Raw genomic sequence first — 23,494 nt, forward strand, 5'->3', positions numbered from 1 at the left:
TGTTAATAACAATATAATACAGTATTAATAGTAAAGCAATAGACAGTACAGTACTGTATAATACATAATGTAATGTAATATTGAGCTATAATTGTCTCATTTGATCACATATTTGCAGACAATGTGTTTAATTGTAAGCAATAATAAACTATTGATTATCACTTTAATTGATTTATCTGTCTTTGTCTATATTTATTAGTTTTCAAATTAGATGTAATTATCATTAGTTTAGTCCCTAATGATTGGTGCCAATCAAAGTCAGACCACAGCCAATACAATGCCACCAATGGGTCACATCTCAAGACGCCATATGAGGGCTAATGAGATGATTGATACCAAAGATTTTATGGCCCGACCTTATCAGGTATTGTCTCAATTGTTTGATTGTTTCAATTGATTTCAAGTAATTAATAACTTTGTCGGCTGTGCTATCAATAATAGGTTGAGTTATACGAAGTGTGCAAAACTCGTAATACAATCGTATGTCTGAATACCGGCGGAGGAAAGACATTCATAGCAGTAATGCTTATTAGACACATGTCGTGGCAATGTGTCAGTGATGGCAAACGTACCTTCTTCTTAGTGCCACTGATTCCTCTGGTGTCACAACAGGCCTCAGTTATTAAGACCCACACAGATCTTAGAGTCGGTCAATATTCGGGCAGTGCTTATGACGAATGGACTAAAGAAGAATGGGTTCAAGAGTTAGAAAAATACGATGTATTTGTAATGATTGGAGAAATTTTTCGATCAATATTACAAAAAGGATTTATCAGTTTATCGAAAGTTAATCTCTTAGTTATAGATGAAGTCCATCGATCCGTTGGAAATTCTCCGTACAGAGAAATCATGCGAATGTTTGACACGTGTCCAGTCGACAAACAGCCGCGCATTTTAGGATTGTCTGCTAGTCTTATCTTAAGTCATGCCTCACCCGATAAGATCGACAAAATGATCACTGAATTGGAAAAAACAACGAGAAGTACATGTGAGACAGCATCTGATTTGCGGACAATCAATAAGTACGCCACCAAACCATTTGAAGAGATAATAGAATATTTACCGTTTAATATGAATATATCGAAGAATATACATATTCTTAAATTAATTGCCGATTCTTGTATTGCTTTCTTGGAGGACATTGATTATGAAGCACTAGCATTGCAGAAGAATGTGGTGAGTGTTAAGACATTATGCAAATCAATTAAAGACACTTTATATGTGTTGACAACAATGGGTGTTTGGTGCGCACAGAAGGTGTCTCAGCTCTATATACGAGAACTCTGTGATACGGTTGAGATGTGCCGATCGTCTAAATCTCATTACACCGCCTTTATATCAGCCGTACTGACGGCTCTAAACGTAATTGAGGTTCAATTAAGTCAATTATTAAGTGGTTTAACACCAAATGAAAAGCTATTGCAATATACATCACCCAAACTCTTGAAATTGTCTGAATTGCTTAAATCTCAATCAAATATTATAAATAATACACATCTTTGTTGTATTATTTTTACTGAACGAAGATCTGTTGCTCGAGTTCTTTGTCTTTGGCTCCAAGAGTTGGTTAAATCAGAGTCGAGTGAATATTCTCATCTAAAAGTGGATTATGTTTTAGGTCACGGAAATAGAGTCGGTATCGGAGGAAATGCTCTTTCATTAATGACAAGTAAAAAACAAGAAGAGACACTGAAAAAGTTTCGTTTGCATGAATCTAATGTTTTAGTGGCCACTTCGGTACTCGAAGAAGGTCTTGATATTCCTCGTTGTAATTTTGTCATTAGATATGATCTGCCGAAGACATTCACAGAGTATATCCAAAGCAAAGGCAGAGCGAGAGCAGAGTTAGCTAAATATATTATATTTGTCGAAAAGAGCAATACTTATGACAAAATGATTGATAGATTAAACAAATACAGAGAAACGGAAGATATTCTCAATAAGTGTTGTCATAATAGAGTTACTCCTTCTGAAGCAGAAGTTGACGAAAGCTTTGACGATCAGCTTCTGGAGCCATATATGCCTAACAAAGTGGAGGGTTCTGCCAGAGTTACACTTAATTCTGCGATCGCTAATATCAATAGATATTGTCTTAAGCTTCCATCGGATTCCTTCACAAAACTTACGCCTCAATACAGAATTGAAGAGCAATCGAGTGGTCAATATGTTTGTCGATTACGACTTCCCATAAATTCTCAGATAAGAAATGAAATAATAAGTGTTGTTATGCCTAATAAAAGAACAGCTAAGAAAGCGGTTGCTCTTAAAGCCTGTGAAATTCTTCATAAAATGAAAGAACTGGATGATAATTTTTATCCGGTTGGCAAAGAAGCCATTGATTTTGTAAAAGAACTTGGATTAGAACCACCTGAAGTTGAAGGGGACAAAGCGAATAAAGTAAAAGCACCGGGAACTGCTAAAAGAAGACAATACTATACCAAATTGGTAGCCAATGTGCTGAAGAACTGTCAGATTGAGTCTCATGTCAGGTGTTATTTGTATGAGTTTGCAATGAAATTGACTCAACCCATACCTGAAGAACAAAACACAAGAGGTCGTCAAATCACAGATCCGGCCGACACTTCCAGAAATTTTGGAATTTTGACTACAAATAAGGTTCCAATGATATGTGATTTTCCAGTCTTTACGCGTTCCGGTGAAGTGACGATCAAATTTGTTCCCATTCGTGACGATATTTATCTATCGACACAACAATATGAAGATCTTCTAATTTTTCATAACTTTACATTTTGTGATGTCCTTCGTTTAATTAAATACCCGCTTTATTTTGATTCAGAAAAAGCAAATTCTAACCCAATTGTTGTTCCGATTAATACAATTTCAAACTCTGGTCATAAAGATATTGATTGGGAATTTGTTTCATCTATCAAAAGATATAAAGACTTACCACCAGATAGTCAATCGATTGAAAAGCGTATGAATTTTGAATTTGATGGCAATAAATACAAAGATGCGGTTGTGATCCCATGGTATCGCAAAGATAAGCCGCAATTTTTCTTTTATGTGGCAGAGATATGCACTAATTTGAACCCCAAGAGTCCATTTCCTGATGATGGCTACGAAACTTTTGAAAAGTATTATTTAGGTAAATATAATATAGAAATACTGAACAACACTCAACCACTTCTTGATGTTGATCATACATCTGCGAGACTCAACCTATTGACTCCTCGTTATGTAAACCGAAGAGGTGTTTCACTTCCATCGAGTACTGCAAAAACTAAGAAAGAAAAACGAGAAAATCTGCAACAAAAACAAATTCTTATACCAGAACTCTGTGATGTCCATCCATTTCCCGCTTCTTTATGGAGAAAGGCTGTGTGTCTGCCATGTCTTCTATTTAGACTCAATTCATTTCTAGTCGCAGAACAGCTTAGAACTCTTATTGCTAAACAAACCGGTGTTGGTATCGTTGAGCCCACTCCTGATATGTCTTGGCCTTCACTTGATTTTGGATGGACAATGATAACCAATGAACAAAATTGTGAGATAAATGACATCGAATCTAAACAATTGTCTCAATTACAGCAATTAACTGAACCTATTCAAGAAGTTTGGGATTTTTCTACTGAAAACTTGTCTGTTGAAGATAATAGTAATACTTTATTGATGAACAACGAGCAAAATAATGAACAAGACTTTCTTATTGATACATTTGATCCAAACAGTTATATTATTTCTGATGATTTCGATGATGACATAGAAGACGAATTTATAGATAATAATTGGATGTCTGATATACCGGTTAACATAATTGGCGGTCCAAATGGATTGCGTTCGACAGCATTCACAAACAATTGGCAATTTGATACCACATCCAGTCTTCAAAGTGGTGTTCAGATAAGAGAATTGACAAATATTGATGATAGTAGTCAACAACTTTTGCCTGTACGGGTTGGATCCCCTTCTGTTATTAATGGTTTGTCACAAAACAATGCAATTTCCAATCGGGAATGGGTTATTGATGAGCCAACAACTGTGTTTCCAATTGGTGGTTGTGATGCACCAGCAGTTGATATCATATCGAGTACACATCATCTTAACATTGCGAGTCTAACTAAAGATTTGGCCAATTTTCCTGTCGAAGACTTTGATAGCTGTGATGGCTTCTCTGATTTGGATGATATATATAGTGATGACGACGAAGAATTTGATAATAAAGAATGTGTTTCAAACAGTAATAATAAACAAATTGGTTTCAATTGTCATAATAAAAATGATAAAACTAAAATTGCTGATATCTTAAGATATGAATTGCTCACTGAATGTGATAACAATGTTATGCAACACAAAGATGACAATGAAAAACAATTTCTTAAATTATATAAAAATATTTGCAATGAAGAAGAAAAGCTGACAGAAATTAAGGAAATGACATATAATTCGAATATAAAAAGTGATGATTTATCACAAGAAAATGAAAGTCTTTCAGAATTGGCTCAACTTTTTAATGATTATTTAATGGATGAAAGGAATGACTTATTTATGGATCAGGATTTTGATTTATCTGACGAAGAAACTGGTGATGAATGTCATAAAACATTCGATAACTTTAATGAATTGAATATTAATAATAATGATAAACTTGGCGGAGATAAAGATGTCAAGACTAATATTGATTCAGTCAGGTTTGTCGACAATTAAATTCAATTTACTGTTATATTATTTTATTTTAATTAATTATTGCTTTACTTTATTAATAGTTTTGGAGATTTGTTGCCTAACCGTGATTTGAATGAACCGCCGGAAAAGCCCTTTATAGAGAATTTCGATCCTTTAAAGTCAGACACCGATAAAGTAGGTCCCAGTCCTTCACTTATATTACAGGCACTTACAATGTCTAATGCAAGCGATGGCATTAATCTCGAAAGATTGGAAACAGTTGGCGATTCTTTCTTAAAGTAAATGATTTTAATTTTTTGTTGTATAAATCAACCAATTATTGTTATAATTAATGTTTAGGTATGCAGTCACTGCTTTTCTTTACTGTGTCTGTCCCGGTATACATGAGGGTCGTCTTTCTTATCTACGAAGTCGTCAAATAAGTAATTTAAATTTGTATCGATTGGGAACTAAAATAGGGATCGGCCAGTTCATGATGGCTACCAAATTTGAACCAAACGATAATTGGTGTCCACCCTGTTATGCTGTAAGTCCTAATGATATTAAATTATAATAATATAATTCAATATTGATATATAGGGTATATATATAATATGTATACGATATTAATTTTCAAAATCAGATTCCTGAAGGACTTGAAAAAGCATTAATTGAATCAAATGCTGACAACGAATCAGCTGTTTATGACATCGGAAAGATTAAAGGATTAAACAATTTGAATGAACAACAAATTAGAGATCAATTGAAATTACAATCAAATAAATCTCAAAATATAACAATTCCTTACAACTTATTGACTCAACATTCAATTCCTGATAAAAGTATCGCCGATTGTGTCGAAGCATTGATTGGTGCTTATCTGATCTCTAGTGGTCCAAGAGGTGCTCTTCTATTTATGAAATGGTTGGATCTGAAAGTGATGCGCAATGATGAAGATGATGACATAGATTTGAATGATCCTATTTGGCATTGGCTGCCAACACCTAAGTCACCACTTCTTACACCATTTGACGAAAGCCTTAGCGAAGTCGATAACTTGCAAACTGTTAGAAAGCAATTGAATGACTTGTATTTGGGCCAAAAATTAGACAAATTTGAACGTAAATTGGGCTATGAATTCAAAGATAAGGCATATCTGGTTCAGGCGTTTACTCATAATTCATATTATGAAAATCAAGTGACAGATTGTTATCAACGATTGGAGTTTTTAGGCGACGCTGTTCTCGACTATTTGATAACACGATATTTATATGAAGACCCCGCCGGTCACTCCCCGGGAACACTGACTGACTTGAGATCAGCTCTCGTTAATAACACATTTTTTGCTTCATTATCTGTTAAATACAAGTTTTACAAACATCTGAAAATGTTGTCATTTGATTTGTTTCGAGTTGTGATGGCTTTTGTCGATAAATTCAAGAACAATGACGAGAGAAATAATGATTTCAATCTTTTCATAGCTGAAGGCGAATCTGAAAATGCAGAAGATATTGAAGTTCCCAAAGCATTGGGTGATATCTTTGAGTCCGTTGCCGGCGCCATATACTTGGACAGTGGGATGTCATTGGATGCCGTTTGGAAGGTTTACTATAAGATGATGAAACCTGAAATTGGTTTGTAGTTAATATGTTTACTAAAACTGTTTAATTGACTAATATTTTATTTTCATTGAAAATATAGTTTACTTTAGTTCACATGTGCCTAAATCGCCAATAAGGGAATTGTTGGAAATGGAGCCACAAAATGCCAAATTTGGGTTTGAAATGATTTTTATTGATAACAAAAATGTAATATTATATTAATTGCTATTATTTTATAGTAAACCTGAGCTGATATCGGGTCGTAAAATACGTGTTTGTGTTGAAGTGTTTGACTTCGGAAAGTTCTACGGAATAGGACGTAACAAACGTATCGCCAAATGTACGGCCGCTAAGAGAGCGTTGAGAGCCTTAAAAAACAGGCGTTTTAACTAATCTTAAATATAATTGACTGTGATTTTCATAACAATTTAATTAATTTATTATTTAAAAAAAACCGTCCCATTGGTTACACCATTTCACTCGATAGTAATAATTGTGTAATTAAAGCCATGGGAGCCTTTTAAAGCATTTTTTACATTACATTTAATAGTTATTCTCCAGTTTATATCAATAAATATATATATATTGTATTTTTTCATGTTTTTAATAAATGAATAATAATAATATTGTTTTAAATTGTAACTACCGTTTAGCACAATTCTCTCACTATAGTTTTGCGCAACAATAAGCATAACATGATTTTAGGTATTAATAGTATATTTTTTCTATAAAGATACCCATCAATCATCACTTATTATACAATAATTGCAATTTCTATTAAATTAATTACAAACTATAAATAATGACAAATACAGTATTATTTTATGATAATACACGCTTTACATATCCACGAAACATCAATACGATTAATATATAAATTTAAATGAATATATACTGTTATGTAAATTACCGGTAATATAAAAACAATTAAAATAAGATAAAAATGTATTTTTTGTTGACTGATTAGTATTACATGTAGGGTATATTACTGTATATTGAATGCATTTATTATGATTAACATTAGTGTCAAATACAGTATATATATATAGTTTATATATACAGAAATTTTGAATTAAAGCAATATATTGCTTGTAATAATGGAATAATTAAAAAAATTAGACTAAAACTCAATTGACAATCAATTATTAATTGGCGTCCTTTCGATTACTTGAAAACTTTTTCCGCGTGTTTTGACTTAAAATTCTATTACTATTAGGATATCTATTGTGAGGATATGTATTGTGATTTCGGTTTTGTTGAAAATTTTGTGGTTTATTATTATTATTATTAGAACTGCGAAACTGATTACCACTCATTTGGTTTGAATACGTATGACTCTTGTTGTTGTTGTTGTTGTTATTGTAATAACTTCTTTGAATATTTGTTGGGGAATTTCGAGAAGAGTTTGTGCTATTTTGGCGATGCATTGATTGACTTTCTGTTTCCTATACAATCAAATCAATATACAGTATTAGTAATAATTCATAAAATTATAAACAATTAAATTAATACATTATCGCTATATTCTTCTGAAGAATCGGAACATTGAGACGAGGAGGTCGAGTGATCGTCAGAATGTAAAGAAGTAATTGAGTTCTTCTTTGGTAATGTAAACCTTCTACTAATCTCTTCGCGATAGTCAACCACTTCATCGGTAACTCTTATAATGCGACCTAAAATGCTTTGGTTTTGATCGACTGTTGCACTCAAAGGTCCCACCGCTTGGTGTAAGACATCGAAAGCGTATTCAAAGGCGTGTTTAACCATTATAGCGCCATAAGAACTCTTTCCAATATCATTACTCGGGTTCAAAGGATCTTCAATACATAATATAGAAGGTCTGTAATCCGGATCCATTTGCTTCTGAATATCACTTTTGGCGACATAAGAGCCGCCATCTTTGATACGAATACCGACGCGATAATAGTTAAAACATCGGCCGTAAAGTTCAAAAAATTCCTTAAATTTAAAATAAAAAATAGACTAATAATTTGATTGTTTTTAAAATTATATTAATAAATACCAATAAAAGCACTCCTAAGTTGGCCTTCAGGTTTTGAGCGTCATTCCTGGGATGCAATTGAATAAAACTTATAACCATTAAAATCAATGAATAAGAACTGATTCCACCGGTAAACACTTCTTTCAGATCTCTTTGAAGCAAAAACTGTTTCAAAACTAATACCAATTTTGGGAGATTTGGAAATTGCTTTTTAAAATGCTTTAAAAAAGAATTATAATTAATTTTAATCAATTAGTTTAAGTGTAAGAAATAATTATTACTTTAATAAGTTTAGCACTTTTGATGCCATTTGATGTATTAAAACTAATATCGACCCTAACATTAGTCTTTAGATCAGTTAATTTAATAATAGGAACCGAAGCTTTGTCCAGAACTTTAATAGTCGTTTCGTCAACAATTCCTGACTCTAATAACTTCTTCTCTAATGTAAACAATGGTATTGACTCCCACTTTCCGACGACAACCATATCTATATCACTGGTTGGTAAATAAAGACCAGTTCTGAAAGAGCCAAAGTAGTCAACTTTTGCTTGAGGCCATACATCAGTCACCACTTTAGTGATACGTTTAACCACATCTTCTCTCATTTGGTGTTCACAAGCCGTTGGTTTCATGTAATTATAAAAGTCTTCAATTTCTTGATGCAAACCAATAATTCCTGGTTCGTAATGTTGCCGAAGTCGACGCCAAGGCGTTCCCAAATATTTTGCAATTAACTGTTGATTATCATTCAAATTGTAAGTCGAGGCCGGATTTTCACGGCGAACACGTTTTACTTGTATTTGCGTGCCGTTGGCCACCGAATTGGTCACTGAATTGTGGCTAACGTTTGAATTAGTTTTTCCATTGATGACATTAGTTTGGTTTGTCGACACTTTAACTACAGTATTGCCATCATTGGGCTCATCACCGAAGGGAATAAAGTCTGGCTGTCTTTCGGCCGTTGGATTCGATTGATGCCATATATCCTTCCAGAGGTCGAGTGCCGGCCCTTTGTGCTCGTCTTGAAACCAACCAATACTCGGGTCCATCATTTTTGGTCAATAATTACTTAAATCGGTTACTTTAATGTTTATTAATTAAATTAAAAATATTAATTGTGATAATCAAACAATTAATAACAATATTATTCGGTAAATGTTAAATAGTGACCAAAATTGAGATCAAATGTATTAATATATCTTCAAAACAACAATATCTTAAAATGCTTATAAAATGAATAAAATTATCCAAAAGAAAAGACTGTCTTCGGTTAAACAATTGGATCAAATGGTCGTCAAAAATCAATTCAATGGTCACTTAATATCAATACAATTAAAAACAATCTGTGAATCACTTCTTCACGACTTATTTGGTAACAAATATCAAGAGATTCAGTCATTGAATGTTATATTCAATACAACTATACATACATTACATTACATTCCAATGGCAAACATATCACGTGTTTAACATACATAACGTTCAACAATGTGGTCATCAAAAGACATAACAATAATTCAAATACAAAAATATTTTCATAATCAAGAATTTATTATTGGATCAAATAATAATCAAAACATATTTTTTTAAATCAATTATGTATTAAACAATTGGTCCGCCGGCACTCTGCAGTTGTCCCAACTCTCTTTGCTTAGCCTTTTCCAGCTTTGATATCTTCGCGCGTGACTTTGCACCCAATATACCGCCACCCCATTGACGACGGATCTCATCAAAGCGATCATTAAAGTTGGTTTTGACCACTTCTACCAGTTTTGTAAGACTCACTTTATCTTCGGGATTAACATTAGTGAAGGCCACTGCAGTTGTTCCCTTCCTTCGAGTAACGTGTCCGAGACGTGATCGACCGCCACGAACTACACAATACGGAACTCCCATTTTTCGACAAAGTGATGGCAAATGCAATACTAACTCTATTGGCTCGACATCAGCAGCGATGGCAACCAATTGTGCCTTCTTTTTCTCAACAAGTGTTGTGATTGTATTCACACCTATTATGAATTTAAAGGTAATCCAAACTAAATTTTTAAATTTAATTGAAAAAAATACCGAATCGGAGAACTGGCGGTCTCTTAGAAGGTGCCGACTCTTTACCGGCCGCTTTGTTTTCCGCCTCTTTCTTCAGACGATCTTTTTTAGCTTTTTTAGATTCGGGACGATATTTGTCCAAAAGACGGAACAGTTGAGTGGCTGATATTATAGTTAACAATTGTTAGTAATCTTTTACATTTAATTATCTGAAATACCTGTTTGTCGATCGAGAAAACCACTTCTAAACTGATTAATCGTCGGCGGAATCTTCAGTCTTTGCAAGAGAATAGCTCTCTGTCTCTGAACGCGTATATATCGCGGCCAACGGAAAAATCGTGTCAAATCACGCTTCGGTTGGATGTCACCACCTTTTAAGACATTTAAAGATTAACAAATCAAACGACATTTGTGTTAAACAATCAACAAACCGATGCCAAAGTTCTTCGGCTTCTTTTGGATCAATGGGTCCACTGTTTTCTTAGTGTCCTTTGCAGTCTTTGCGGCCACAGCTGTGGGCAACGGCGCCACTTTGCGGACGCGGACTTTCTTTGTTATCTTTTTATTCATATTTTCAAACAATCATTAAACTAATTGTTATTTAATCTTAATTTCAAACCTTTTTCATGACTGCAATCACTTTATAGTCAATAGATTTCAGGAAAAGGAAGTTTCAAAACAATACACGTTTTGAATATAGTGTTGACTATAGAGACACCTATTGTTCATATATACAGTACATAACACTTACATTACATACAAGTATTAAAGATTACATTTAAATTAGTACTATATTTCGTTCATTTAATTCAAACTTAATTTCATTTTTATTATAATTTAATTAAAATTGTATATAAACTCATACAGTAATGTAATATATTTGAAAATTTTATATGAAATTGTATATAAATATAATATCTATAAAATTTAATTTATATACAGATATAATGTAAATTATGAATCATTTTTAAGTTTTTTATTTTTGTGTTCATTATCTGTAATTTGTATATCATTTGTCGGTAATTTTTGAAAACAAAATGCAATATAAACTAAAATGACGTCCCATTCAGATTGTGATAGAGTTCCCAATTGTTTATTAAATTGGTCTGAATTGCTGTTTAATTGTTGTTCAGCATAATTATAGTCGTCTTTATCACCAACTAATGAATTGCTATTATCTTTGGAGTAGACCTCCAATGCAGCCATAAAATTCATTAATTGTTTGCTTTCTCTTTTCTCTTTGTTTTCATTGAATATTTCGTCAAAATTTTTTCGGTAAACTAATTTCAGACCATATTCTCGGCAAATATCAATAAATATGGGAAAATAAACGAGAAATTCAGGACAATCGACCACTCCTTCCAAATGGAAGTCATATTTAGCACCAAATGTAGGTATTTTAACATTAGAATCATTATATGAATCTTCAAATTTAATTGAATAAACACTATTCCCAAACATATTTGATTCACTTTTACGTAACCTTTTGATGATTTCTTGTGAGTCAGGGGTTGTTCCGATAAACATTCCTCCGGGTCTTAAATTATCGCTAACATTCTGTATCATTTGTCTCGCTTGAGACAGACTTTCAAAGCAATAGTGAAATGAGAATTGAATGGAAACCAAATCAAACTCAATCTCTTGATTCTTGTATTTTGGTCGCAACTGTTCCCGAGTACAGTCAGCCGTTATGAACTCAGCCGTAAATATGTTGTTATTATTGTTACGATTGCCGGAACTGTCTTTCATTTGATTATATCTTTCTTCGCATTGTTTAACTGATGTTTCAGCGATGTCTACAAACATTTAAATAAACTCGTTATCAAATAAGTTAAACATTTTAGTCTATATGTAGAGTATGTCAGACCTGCACACACTATATGAGTTATATTAGCCTTTTTATACTTCAAAAGATCACCTCCTTTACCACAACCAATGTCTAAGACATTGAATTGACGTTCATTTCTAATTTTCTGTATAATATCAGCTAAAATAAAATAACAATTATTAAAACAATATTAAAACAACTTATATTATACTAACCAATGGTCACCGATTTGATCCAATTGTTAAAGTTTCTTAAGTGGTAAATACGACTGTCTTTGCGGGCATCCTTTCCTTTTTCCTCTAAAAGATTGTAATGTTTGGCCACTGTCTGACCCAATGGTACCTCACAATTGAGTTGAGCCATACTTATTGATGGTAATTATGGACCAAATGTTTGTGACTATTCATATAATAATAATAATAATAATATAAACAATAAATTCAATCAATAATTGTTTTGAATGTTGTGTTAATGCAGTCAATGCTCTCAATATAGTTCACTGTTGTCTCAATAATAAGTGTTAACTGTATTACAGAGTATTAATCAATTGTATTGAGTGTTACAGTGAGTCTATTAATGAGTGCAATACTAAGCAATGGTTGAATTGTATAGTGTTTTGCAATAATTGATTCAAAACAGAGTCAACACTTAAAGTGTGTCACAAATGACGCAAATGACAGACAATTGAGTTGACATTTGGTCGACATTTGCTTGGATTAAGTGACCAATTGGTGACAATGTTGTCGATTCGCAATTGGTTTGTGTCGCGGATGTTGTCGCAGACATCAGGTGTCCAACGGATGTGTCACTTGAACTCAACAATTGTTGACTTTTATTACGCCGACCAACAACTCAATCACATCGCACAGCAATTGGACTCTTTTGATGGTCGAAAAGATCCCATCAGATGTACTCATTTGGTGAACCAATTGAGGTATATTTGATTACAATTAATATGATATAACATGGTTTGATCTATTGGTGATTAGGACGGCTCAAGACAAAGTGATAACATATATCTTTAAACTAATGGATGAATGGCATTGTGTACGCACTCCAAGAGACTATCGCTGCAAATTCCCAGGTATTGCACAACAATTATCACCACAATTATCACCACAATTATGACAATAATTATCAATATATGCAACTGTTTGACCACCAGTTTGTGTTAAATTAAGCTAAACTGTGGTCATATTATTTCATTTGTTTTAATAAGATTTGGGATATAATTTAATTTTAAATGTATTATAATTATTACAGTATTTTTGAAAATATCAATAACTAAATAATTTTTGTAAATAATAACAAATTTATTTATGTAATAATTGTTATAATTAGCATTATATACATTGTGACTATAATTTAAAAACAATTACTTTATTATGTGATGAAATTTATAGATGACTTATTAACCGGAGAAGGAGCCGAATCTCTAAATGGTCAGATTTGGTTTGGAGCCGAATGTTTGGCCGCCGGATCTAATATAATGAACCACGAAAGCGAATCAGCTTTACTCAGACCAATGGCTAAATCATTGACTACTGCTTTGGATCAATTAAGACTTGATTTAAGGCATTGTTGTGATGATTTGGATGAGAGGTACCGTATATTCAATTATTGTAAAGCATTTATAATAACTTGTAGTAAATTGAATGAATATAATAATAATTTGATTATTTATGTAGAGGTAATATATCTTATGGAATGGTTGTAAAACTGGAACAATTTGATCAATTATTTGCAACATTTGAATACGAATACGTGAAGTCAATGTTACCAATCAAAAGTGCAGATGAAATTGAAAAACAACAAGAAGTAATTGTTTTGTTCAGTGAAACACTTAGGTCTGCACTTCAAAGACGCCTCATATCACAGGATGACATCGATGATTGTCAACCAAAGGCTATGATTGCTATCCCAAGGCTTGCTATTGTTAACGGATTGCTTATTGGCAATGGATCTGCTATTTGCAAGAAGTCTAAAGATCAGTTATCAAACCTTTTTAAACCATTTCATAAGTACTAAATAGTCGATTAATTGATTATTTTTAATTTAATACTTACCGGTAATTAAATTTTATTTTAATTTAAAGTTTACTTCTGAAAATACGCGATCTTTTGCTTGTTTTACGTCGAATTGAAATCGATGTCTTGGAGAAGCTTTTAATTAACGAAGAAAATCTTATTTCCAATAATTGCGATGAAATATCTCTTCAAAACATTACCATTCAAAGGAAACGAAGTAATTCCGTTCCTGAGAATCGGACTCAACATGTATTCCTTAATATCAATAATAAGGCAAAATCTATATCAACACTGTCTTTAACCACTTGCATAAAATCGCGATCTAATAAGCAAACGATTGATAATTTTGAAGATAATTTAAGTGTCACTTCAGTCGAGTCAACCACAACAACGACAACATCTGAGGACTCATTCGAAATTGCTTTAGGTATTACTTTTGTGTTTAATTTATTTTAATATTATAAATAATGTCAATTTTGTTAATTTATTTTGACAGCAATTGATGCTAAAAATTCACAGTACATTCCGACCCAAACTAGATTATTATTACACAAACTTTTTGTCACAATTTCAGGTATAGTTAATAGTATAATATTAATGAAATTACGTTAATTTAAGTTTCATAACTGTTTTATTTTTATATAGGAATTGCTGATCAGTTACAATCCAATTATGCGAGTGATTTGAGAAATATATTGCGAAATGTGTTTGACTTAAACCGATCGCCAGATGAAGACGATATAAGTGTTGAAGAAGCTGTTGAAGCAAAAGAATATCTCAAATTAACTGATATTAACAATAGTGATGAAACAACTCTTCAAACTTTGAACTCTAATGACGAATTAAATGGTCATATATCGAGATCTACTACTTTCACAAATGAAAACTCATTGATGAGTCAATTAAGTGATGATTACTCGCCTCAAACTGAAAGTATTATATCCGACGATATGACACAAACAACTCCTCAATTGGGAGAAGAGTCACAACAATATCTTTTGCCTCCTATTTGGGTTCCCGACGAACTCGTGTCGGTTTGCACCCAATGTTGCTCTCAATTTACAATTATTAGGAGACGCCATCACTGCAGAAACTGTGGACAAATCTATTGTCATAATTGTTCCAATAATTTCACTCCTTTACTACGCTATGGATACGTTAAACCGGTTCGGGTTTGCGATCGATGTCACCAACAAATGTCTGTTCAAATTCCGACTCAAACATAATCTTAATTACAATTAGTCAAAGATATGTAAGAAATCTTAACAGTTTTCATTGTTATATACAGTAATTTTTATTATTTCAATATATACTTATACCGTAAAAAGAAACAAAAAAATTATTTTTATTAATTATTAAATATATAAAAATTTTATAGTAAATGACAGATTGTTATAAACAAATTATCAACAAATGCGTAAAACTTATCGTAATATTATTATAAATACTAACTTACCGTATAAACCCGCAAATAGCCCCCCATGGCCATATGGGGCTATATGTGGAAAGTGGGCAATAAGTGAAAAATAGTTGATTTGAATAAAATCACAAATAGCCCCACTATCGAAAATATTGTAGTTTTTTTTGAATGTGTATATACCCCCTCATGCCATCTATTGACAGTGTCTAAACTAAAACTATTAATTATAATAAACTGTAAATTTTAATTATTTTTCAATTCAATGCTATTATAGTGTATTTAAATGCTTTGTTTAATAAATGTTGTTAACATTATTTATGTTATGACCGATATATATGTATGACTAAATGACTGTATGACTGTATGACTGTATGACTACATGACTATGTATGACATCATCACTATGTATGACTGTATGACTGTATGACTGTATGACTACACGACTGTATGCCTACGTAACTATGTATGACCTCATGTATGACTGCATTACTATATGTATGACTATAGAAACGATTCCTTTTCCTGTTATACATTCAGGCACTCCATTGTTGTTGTCATCAAAGTTATTACCACTTCACGTGAGCAATGACTGAACAAATCAAATACTTTGATTCATCTTCGAATTATGTCGTAAGTGCTGAACACATCAATTCCCACAATTGTCAACATTATCTCATCACTGGTTATAAAATGTGATTATGGATGTGGTGCGGGGTTATTAATTATTACATTTGGCCATTTGTGGATCAGTTCTCTGTGAGCGCTTCAAGTTTTCGATTAATGAGTTCCCTGTTCACCACTGATATTTTTGTTGGAACAAGCACGGATAGCTAAAGAAATTGAAGATCGACAGGTGGCCACTGAAAATCCCAATCAAACAATTGAATTGGCTGAACAGCCCGCCGGCCCGTCAAATGAAGCAATCATACAGATCGATGACCCGTCAAATATCTATCAGATCGATGGCCCGCCATATGAAGACATCAATAAGATGGCTGACTCGTAAAATGATGCCACAAATCAGATCGATGGCACGTCAATTGCTGACACCAATCAAATCGATGACATCGTTATTTATTTATTAATAGCCATGGATTTAGTTCTTGTTAACTACCCGGATAACCGTTTGAGAAACAAAACAGCTTTCGTGACGCCATGATCTTATTGTTAGTCGTGTCCGTCAATCAGCATTTGCCGATCTTCTACAGAAGCCGGTCCTCAAGTCAACGATTTTATAAACGCCAACAGACCGGTCATTACGGCCAACATTTCAAGAATTTGTTTTAAGTTCAGAAATCGGTATTATTAACTGATACTTACCGTACAATACTTGTAATAAATAATTTCCCGATAATTCATATTTTTTTCATTATTAATAATTTATGCAATACATTTAAAAATATTTTTTTCTATATTATTTAAAATTATTTGATTTATAAATATTTAAAATTATTTGATTAATAAATGTTTTATTTTATTTATTTAATACATAATCCGTATAACAATCATAGCTTATTACACATCATTACATATTTTTTTATTTATTAGACCGATCTTATATATATAACCCTTTCCCCAATCGTTCCTTCCCCCACGACTTCACATATAGCCCCAGTAGGGGGGCTATATGTGAAAAATAGCCCCCTACCAAATTTTGATTTTAAAATTTTAAAAAACCGTCAGGGGGGGCTATATGCGGGTCTATACGGTAATATAAGGTTTATATTAGATTTAGTCATTACTCATCCTAACATTTACCGTATTATTATTATTACCGGTAATTACCGTAACAATTGTATACCGGTAATTGAATCGTAAAGTCAACGAAATACTACCGGTATTTTATACTGTATTATAAAAATTGAGTTTAATTTTCAAAAGATTTAAATGTAATAAAAATTAGTTATTTAAATATTACGTTTGGTATTAATATACTTATTTGTTACTAATAATGGAAAAGTGTTTTTATGCAATATTTAACGTCTAACCGGTTTAATGATTGCAATGGTTTTCAAGTTAAAGTAGTGCTGACTTATCGAGATATGGATAAGCTTTGAAAGGATTAACTTTCATGTCGTTGTTGTCGTAGTTGAATGAGTAGAAACAGGTCTCACAGAAAAAGAATGGATTTTCTGGAAGTCGCTGATTATCAAAAGTAATCCATTTGGCAGTATTTAGATTACAGATACCACACCGTACTTGTGTTCGACGATTTGTGCTCACTATCTTCGGGTAATCCTTTGGATCCATGCTATCGACGCACGGCTTTAATAGACGAATATCACTAAAGACTAGAATGTGTTCACAATCGCCCTGATGTTGGTATAGGTATGGATAACCCAATTGGATCTCTAAATCACTCAATTTTGTTTCTTCCATAAGCTTCTTCTCAAACGTGCCGATACCTCTCTCCTGATTCTTCGCCCACTCTATAATTGGTCTTTAAGATAACATTTCATTATACTATTAAACTAAAATAATTTTAATAATTAATTGATTCATTACTCGCTATAATCCCTATTGAATCGATTTCTCATATCATTATAGAAAGTATTGTTAATAAAGAAGAGACCGGATTTGTAAACATCGGCTGCCGTTTGAGTCAGTGCTACCTTTGGATTAAGACTACAGTCACTGGCATTTGAAATATCTGAAACACAGGTTAATGTGTCGCGCAATTCAGTCAACCATTGAGATGATAGTACTTCCAGTTCTTGATCACAAACAAATGAATAGCGATGAGTATTACCAAAGTGTGTACTGAAACGGATCGGTCGATACAATTGAACAGTTATAATAGCAATCGGTCTTTCAATGGAAGTGATTGAATCAACTGTTTGAATGTAACAACAAATCATAATTACTATTACATAAACTAATTGGTTGTCACAACTGATGTTAAAAATATTATAATTCTTCTATTGTTTTGCGTATAAACAATGATATTATATGGTTAGACATACCATCTGAATGTGTATTCTTATCGACTCTAATCAGTTGATTGCGATATCGCAATGACTGAAGACATGCTGTCCGATAGCAGCGGTCGATGGCATACCTCTCGATGTGTTGCTTCTGAAGACGTAATGTTTCTAAGTTGACATTTGATGGCACTTCAAAAGTCTTCTCGTAGGCCACATAAAGCTCTTCATCATCGCCTTCACAATCGAGATTAGATACATCTGAGTCTTTCTCCAAGAGTATCATCATTTGGTCATCGATTTGAAGCTCACTTTTAACAAAATCCTTGAGATTGTGTTCATTGATATTTAATTCAGACATGACTTGATTTTGAGCCCACGTTTCGATCAATTCATTAATTTTGACACTTCCGGCCAAAATCCATGGCCTACTGTCCGGTCTATGGATTCTCTCCATTGTCTTCAACAGTGTCTTTAATGATCACCTCTAATGATAATACCTTTAATTTCATCCAACAGTTAATCTAATAATTTCTACAATTTTTTAAACTTTTTTTAGTGACAAACAAATGATTGAATAAAAACAAATTACGACAAATATATTGCTTTTTAATTGAATTACTAATTGTATTGAAAATGTGTTAAACAAACACTTCATTAAATTTAACAAACATTTGTTTCAATTATATCTATAATTAACTAATTAATTGATTGTATTGTAAACTATATATTGTTTTGTCAAAGCATTACATTTAATAACTAATACATTTGATTGCAATTAATGTCATTTTAAGTCAATTTTTTCAGTATTTATCAGTCAGTTATGATTTGATATGTAATTTATAACTAAGTATTGTTTTGTACAATAAGTTCATTGATTTTTAAGTGAATTAATCTTTAAAGTCATGAATTTGTATAAATCTCTTGTATTTCGTCATCACTTGAATTCTTTGACATTATTATCACCGACTGGTCTCTCCATTAATCGGCACTTTTGTCGGACATCTTTTAATTCAAATGCTAATCAATCGGTAAAATCTGAGTATTTATGAACTTATTTAACATTATTTGAAATGCAGTCACAAGAAGTGGTGGCACGAGAATCATCACCAGAAGTGGACAAATTGTATAAGACTATAGAGATTGAGGTCCGATGTGCCGATCGGGAAGTGCTCAACAGTTATGAAACATTTGTCAAAATGAGTGCCAATTGTTTGGGATTAACTGTCAACCGATCGTATGAATGAATCTTAAAATTATTTCAAATTAATGATTCATTGACTTATATTTTTTACTTTAATAGTTGGGAACCATTTCGTGCAATTAAACGAAGAACTCTATTGAGAGCGGCATTCGTTAAGAAGAAATATCGGGTTCAGTACGAGTTTAGGACTTATTTCCGAAATATTGAATTCAAACACTTGACCGCATCGACAGCCGATACTTTAATTGAATATATTGAACGAAATCTTCCCGAAGGAGTGGCACTAATGGTGTATCGGACAGCCATTGAGACAGTGCCGCAACATATCAGCCAACAATTGGCCACAACTGACACATCAAGTCTTTGATATACAATAAAGTCAAAGATGGGAATCATTAGTCTTTTTTAGTGAATAAATACAATTAATTACTTTAATAATTGTCATAATTATTGTATTGAATTAATATATAGAATAAATTGTTTGCCATTTATTGTCAAAAAGTTTTACTCTAAAGTAATACTGTACTAAGTTTTCAATGATTGAACGGTCCCTTTAATATCACTTCAAAACAATGGCAGAGAAGTAAARGCAAAGAAAAAGTGTTTGATTTTTGAAGATTTGAGTCGTTTTGGACACCAATTAGTCGGCAATGGATGGCATCGAGTGATGCATAGGAATGGCCGGTATGTTAGTCAAGACATGTCTTTAATTGTTATTTAATTGTTTGGCATTTATAGGCAAATATCACTGCAATTATTGTGATGAAGACATCAATGATATTCGTGTCAAATGCAATGAATGTCTCGACTTTGATCTCTGTCTTCAGGTATGTATAATATGTGTTAAGACTATTTGATTGATATATTTTGGTTATCTTATAGTGTTTTTCTTGTGGCGCCGAAATCGGTAGTCATCGGAGTCGACACTCATATCAACTAATAGTGAGTCAAATGAGTTAACAAATGGCTGATTGATTGACACGAATGTAGGGATCGTTTGTTAATTGCATTATGTATTGTGTTTAGGATTGCGGAACTTTTCCTATATTTACCACAAATCAACACAAATGGAGGGCTTTGGATGAGATCTCACTCTTGGAGGCCATCGAACAGTACGGTTTCGGCAACTGGTTAGCCATTGCCGACAGTATAGGTCTAAAGGATGTAACCGCCGATGAAGCCAAAGAGCATTACTGTCAATACTATGTCTTGGGAAACATTGGAAGAGCTGTTTGGTCTCAAGTGAACAACAATACGTTTTCAATGCGAGACCACACGTGTCCTAATGATGGACCTCTATCTCCTGGTTTAACGACACCACTTCCAGCCATCACTGAAGTGAATCGTCAGGACGAAGATTCGTTGGGATATTTGCCTAAAAGGGATGATTTCGAGAGAGAATACGACAATGAATGCGAGTCATTAATATCGACTCTTTCGATGAACAACAATGAAGACGACGAACTCGAGATTAGTCTAAAATTAGCACACATTTCAATGTATCAAAAGAGACTTAAAGAAAGGTTTGAAAGGAAAGGCATGGCCAGAGAGTACGGTCTAGTCAGCCATTTCTTTAAAAGTCATAATGCATTTAAAGATCAAAATCAATCGACACCTCAAAAGAGTTCAAATGGTATTAATAAGAAGACACCAAAACAATGTTCTTCCATTGATTGTGAATCTCCTGTGAAGAGTCCTTTTGATGACAAATATAAACCATTTATTAGGTTTCAATCATTAGAAGAGAGCCGAGAATTAACGCAAAACATTCAGAGAGAAAAGGAATTAAAACAAAAGTTAAAAGAACTGATTAGATATCGAAAGAATGGTTTGAAACGWATGAGTGAAGTGAGTGCCTTCGAGACTGCGAGGAATAAACGCCAGAAGAGAAAGGAAAACAAAAAGAAATCGGTAGGCATTAGATCTGTGGTTTGTACTCAATATCAGAATTAATTATATCATATAGTTTTCAGATACCAAATACAGACGCAAGTATTGGCTCCGCAGTTCACAAACGACTAATGGCCACCAAATTGTCATCAATGGCCACCAAAACAGGTTTAGAAGCAACAAGAGATCAAAGCTCAAGCACTTCTCAAACCACAAAAAAAGGCACAAAAGTGTCGTCAGAATTAACTCAAAAAGCCGTTAATAAACTTAACAATGACTTTGATATTACTTCTCTTCCGGGATGTCGTCTTCTATCAGATAGAGAGAAGAAATTATGTTCTTCTGTTCGCTTAAGACCCTCTCAATACATCACTTTGAAAACACTCATTCTTAAGGTTTGTATTGATATTTAGTATTTTGTAAATTAAGTTATTTTAGTCATTTCCAATTGAATACCATATTCACTGTAATTATATATTAATACAGTATTAGTGTAATTATTATTATTATTATTATTATTATTTCTATTATTCTTGAATTACTAATTGTTTATACAAATACATATACATTTGAATATTGAATTTAAGACTTAATGACTCATTAATTACATAAATCTGAAACATTAGGTTTTAGATTGAAATCACTTAAATCGGAAATATTTAGTTTTGTTGCTCTAATTTCACAAAGGATGCCAATATATACTTAACGGATATAACAATCAATTAAATCAATTATTTCTTTAATTATTAACAATATAGCTATTATTGAGGTTTTAAAATTAGTATCCGTACCGTAATTATACATATCATATATTATAGATATTATGTATTATTTTATAATTTAATATAATTTATAATATTTTATAGGATCACAATCAAAGAGGAACGACAAACACTTCAAATAAGTGTAATGAAGGCATCGATAAGTCTTTGTATAAAAAGATTCACAACTTTATGGTTAAGAGCGGTTGGATTGCGTCCACAATTTGAAAGCACTTTTCTATCACTATTTATATTATTTTTAGATTTTATTATTTAAGTTATATTTAAGTATTATCCGTACGTTTATTAGTGCGATAATATTATTGAATGATTATTATATTAATGTATTTCTACTATTGTAAGACTTATTTTGATATTATTGACATTTCCTGTATTAGAAAGAGTAGTAATTAAGCAAAATTTATAGAGAATAATATTTCTATAAATATTAATGGGTTTAATGTCGTCCACTAATTATATATATATTTATATTTAAGGTTTATATATAATTATTGTAAATTTTAATCACATCTATATCTAAATTGTTTATTTTTAGGAATAAATAAATTTTTTAACTATAAGGACGACTATTATTGTCAATGTATTGGGCATTAATATACATTAATATATATATAGGTTTGATGCGAATATGATATGAATACAGATTTTGAACATATTTTATAAAATAGTACATTAAATGGTATGCTATGGCGGGTCTTGTGATATATGATATGATAAATTATATTTACATTTTTTATTTGTATATAAATATTGCCATATATTATATAATTATTTATCCGATACAATGATTGAAATTTGTCATTGCTTATATATATATATACAAAATAATTATATTATAATTTAAAAATAATAAAATTAATTAATAATTTTAAGTTTGATTAATTTATTTAAATAACTAAATTAGCCAAATATATAAATATATATAATTTCTTATTATTGTATAATTTATAAATAATATTACGTAAATCTTAAGTCTATTGTATTTAATTTGATGTAAATATTAGAATTGAAATTTTTGTTTCTCAGAAATAACTTAATTTACAGTTAGAGTTGATTCAAGTAATATCTTGTTTAGCTTAAGATTTCTCTTAAATTTAAAGCAAAAATTCTTAATATAAATACTTAATTCTTATCTTACAGTTAGCTA

The 23,494-nt window shown here is 32.0% G+C and overlaps 8 protein-coding genes across 10 annotated transcripts; 4 read left to right on the forward strand and 4 right to left on the reverse strand.

The window, feature by feature from the left end:
* The first annotated feature begins 18 nt into the window (after nt 1-18).
* On the forward strand, nt 19-6,782 carry LOC128951806 (endoribonuclease Dicer-like). The gene is made up of 8 exons (XM_054297082.1): nt 19-133; nt 200-364; nt 442-4,649; nt 4,725-4,922; nt 4,984-5,170; nt 5,267-6,257; nt 6,325-6,400; nt 6,464-6,782. The coding sequence occupies exons 2-8, from the start codon at nt 239-241 to the stop codon at nt 6,615-6,617; spliced, it is 5,940 nt and encodes a 1,979-aa protein (XP_054153057.1). The 5' UTR covers nt 19-133; nt 200-238; the 3' UTR covers nt 6,618-6,782.
* Nucleotides 6,783-7,255: 473 nt separating this feature from the next.
* On the reverse strand, nt 7,256-9,759 carry LOC128951809 (terminal nucleotidyltransferase 4B-like). The gene is made up of 4 exons (XM_054297084.1): nt 8,508-9,759; nt 8,248-8,445; nt 7,737-8,183; nt 7,256-7,669 (listed from the first exon to the last, which is right to left on the reverse strand). The coding sequence occupies exons 1-4, from the start codon at nt 9,279-9,281 to the stop codon at nt 7,370-7,372; spliced, it is 1,719 nt and encodes a 572-aa protein (XP_054153059.1). The 5' UTR covers nt 9,282-9,759; the 3' UTR covers nt 7,256-7,369.
* Nucleotides 9,760-9,766: 7 nt separating this feature from the next.
* On the reverse strand, nt 9,767-10,978 carry LOC128951812 (60S ribosomal protein L7a-like). Of its 2 annotated transcripts, XM_054297090.1 has the most exons (5): nt 10,895-10,978; nt 10,707-10,833; nt 10,494-10,646; nt 10,297-10,437; nt 9,767-10,238 (listed from the first exon to the last, which is right to left on the reverse strand). In XM_054297090.1, exons 1-5 carry the CDS (start codon nt 10,901-10,903, stop codon nt 9,832-9,834), a joined length of 837 nt encoding a protein of 278 aa, XP_054153065.1. In that variant the 5' UTR covers nt 10,904-10,978; the 3' UTR covers nt 9,767-9,831. The 2 variants fall into 2 exon arrangements, with proteins under 2 accessions (XP_054153065.1, XP_054153064.1); XM_054297089.1 differs by lacking the exon at nt 10,895-10,978 and having other exon boundaries at nt 10,707-10,845.
* Nucleotides 10,979-11,256: 278 nt separating this feature from the next.
* LOC128966393 (mRNA cap guanine-N7 methyltransferase-like) lies at nt 11,257-12,614 on the reverse strand (the record flags this gene model as incomplete). The annotated part of the gene is made up of 3 exons (XM_054313242.1): nt 12,319-12,614; nt 12,143-12,262; nt 11,257-12,071 (listed from the first exon to the last, which is right to left on the reverse strand). Coding segments are annotated over exons 1-3 (1,083 nt in total), but the record flags the coding sequence as incomplete, so codon positions are not given.
* Nucleotides 12,615-12,712: 98 nt separating this feature from the next.
* Nucleotides 12,713-15,447, forward strand: LOC128951808 (lateral signaling target protein 2 homolog). The gene is made up of 7 exons (XM_054297083.1): nt 12,713-13,037; nt 13,093-13,187; nt 13,507-13,705; nt 13,792-14,124; nt 14,199-14,557; nt 14,627-14,704; nt 14,776-15,447. Exons 1-7 carry the CDS (start codon nt 12,841-12,843, stop codon nt 15,354-15,356), a joined length of 1,842 nt encoding a protein of 613 aa, XP_054153058.1. The 5' UTR covers nt 12,713-12,840; the 3' UTR covers nt 15,357-15,447.
* A 1,871-nt stretch (nt 15,448-17,318) lies between these two features.
* Nucleotides 17,319-19,057, reverse strand: LOC128951811 (snRNA-activating protein complex subunit 3-like). The gene is made up of 3 exons (XM_054297088.1): nt 18,514-19,057; nt 18,056-18,383; nt 17,319-17,990 (listed from the first exon to the last, which is right to left on the reverse strand). The coding sequence occupies exons 1-3, from the start codon at nt 18,926-18,928 to the stop codon at nt 17,567-17,569; spliced, it is 1,167 nt and encodes a 388-aa protein (XP_054153063.1). The 5' UTR covers nt 18,929-19,057; the 3' UTR covers nt 17,319-17,566.
* Nucleotides 19,058-19,126: 69 nt separating this feature from the next.
* On the forward strand, nt 19,127-20,060 carry LOC128951814 (28S ribosomal protein S10, mitochondrial-like). The gene is made up of 3 exons (XM_054297092.1): nt 19,127-19,502; nt 19,551-19,708; nt 19,775-20,060. The coding sequence occupies exons 1-3, from the start codon at nt 19,377-19,379 to the stop codon at nt 20,040-20,042; spliced, it is 552 nt and encodes a 183-aa protein (XP_054153067.1). The 5' UTR covers nt 19,127-19,376; the 3' UTR covers nt 20,043-20,060.
* Nucleotides 20,061-20,216: 156 nt separating this feature from the next.
* LOC128951810 (transcriptional adapter 2-beta-like) lies at nt 20,217-22,763 on the forward strand. Of its 2 annotated transcripts, XM_054297085.1 has the most exons (6): nt 20,217-20,359; nt 20,414-20,502; nt 20,558-20,617; nt 20,702-21,586; nt 21,649-21,960; nt 22,432-22,763. In XM_054297085.1, exons 1-6 carry the CDS (start codon nt 20,353-20,355, stop codon nt 22,552-22,554), a joined length of 1,476 nt encoding a protein of 491 aa, XP_054153060.1. In that variant the 5' UTR covers nt 20,217-20,352; the 3' UTR covers nt 22,555-22,763. The 2 variants fall into 2 exon arrangements, with proteins under 2 accessions (XP_054153060.1, XP_054153062.1); XM_054297087.1 differs by lacking the exon at nt 22,432-22,763 and having other exon boundaries at nt 21,642-21,890.
* Nucleotides 22,764-23,494: the final 731 nt, after the last annotated feature.

The sequence above is a fragment of the Oppia nitens genome, unplaced genomic scaffold (genome assembly GCF_028296485.1).
Source record: "Oppia nitens isolate AA-2021 unplaced genomic scaffold, nextdenovo-longstitch-racon4-pilon3 scaffold1_pilon_pilon_pilon, whole genome shotgun sequence".
NCBI lineage: Eukaryota > Metazoa > Arthropoda > Arachnida > Sarcoptiformes > Oppiidae > Oppia > Oppia nitens.

Excerpts from the sequence above, each read along its gene's own strand:
- LOC128951806 (XM_054297082.1), top strand. The coding sequence starts at position 239 with ATGATTGGTGCCAATCAAAGTCAGACCACAGCCAATACAATGCCACCA. Across the intron at positions 4,650-4,724 it reads ACTAATATTGATTCAGTCAG|TTTTGGAGATTTGTTGCCTA; the intron begins GTTTGTCGACAA and ends CTTTATTAATAG. Across the intron at positions 6,401-6,463 it reads CCACAAAATGCCAAATTTGG|TAAACCTGAGCTGATATCGG; the intron begins GTTTGAAATGAT and ends ATTATTTTATAG.
- LOC128951809 (XM_054297084.1), bottom strand. The coding sequence starts at position 9,281 with ATGATGGACCCGAGTATTGGTTGGTTTCAAGACGAGCACAAAGGGCCG. Across the intron at positions 8,184-8,247 it reads ACTTAGGAGTGCTTTTATTG|GAATTTTTTGAACTTTACGG; the intron begins GTATTTATTAAT and ends TTTAAATTTAAG. Across the intron at positions 7,670-7,736 it reads CAGAAGAATATAGCGATAAT|GAAACAGAAAGTCAATCAAT; the intron begins GTATTAATTTAA and ends TTGATTGTATAG.
- LOC128951812 (XM_054297089.1), bottom strand. The coding sequence starts at position 10,845 with ATGAATAAAAAGATAACAAAGAAAGTCCGCGTCCGCAAAGTGGCGCCG. Across the intron at positions 10,647-10,706 it reads GCCGAAGAACTTTGGCATCG|GTGGTGACATCCAACCGAAG; the intron begins GTTTGTTGATTG and ends ATGTCTTAAAAG. Across the intron at positions 10,239-10,296 it reads ACCGCCAGTTCTCCGATTCG|GTGTGAATACAATCACAACA; the intron begins GTATTTTTTTCA and ends AATTCATAATAG.
- LOC128951808 (XM_054297083.1), top strand. The coding sequence starts at position 12,841 with ATGTTGTCGATTCGCAATTGGTTTGTGTCGCGGATGTTGTCGCAGACA. Across the intron at positions 14,125-14,198 it reads CTTTTTAAACCATTTCATAA|TTTACTTCTGAAAATACGCG; the intron begins GTACTAAATAGT and ends TTTAATTTAAAG. Across the intron at positions 14,558-14,626 it reads CTCATTCGAAATTGCTTTAG|CAATTGATGCTAAAAATTCA; the intron begins GTATTACTTTTG and ends TTATTTTGACAG.
- LOC128951811 (XM_054297088.1), bottom strand. The coding sequence starts at position 18,928 with ATGGAGAGAATCCATAGACCGGACAGTAGGCCATGGATTTTGGCCGGA. Across the intron at positions 18,384-18,513 it reads TAAGAATACACATTCAGATG|TTGATTCAATCACTTCCATT; the intron begins GTATGTCTAACC and ends ACATTCAAACAG. Across the intron at positions 17,991-18,055 it reads TTCAATAGGGATTATAGCGA|ACCAATTATAGAGTGGGCGA; the intron begins GTAATGAATCAA and ends GTTATCTTAAAG.
- LOC128951814 (XM_054297092.1), top strand. The coding sequence starts at position 19,377 with ATGAATTTGTATAAATCTCTTGTATTTCGTCATCACTTGAATTCTTTG. Across the intron at positions 19,503-19,550 it reads ATTCAAATGCTAATCAATCG|TCACAAGAAGTGGTGGCACG; the intron begins GTAAAATCTGAG and ends TTTGAAATGCAG. Across the intron at positions 19,709-19,774 it reads GGATTAACTGTCAACCGATC|TTGGGAACCATTTCGTGCAA; the intron begins GTATGAATGAAT and ends TTACTTTAATAG.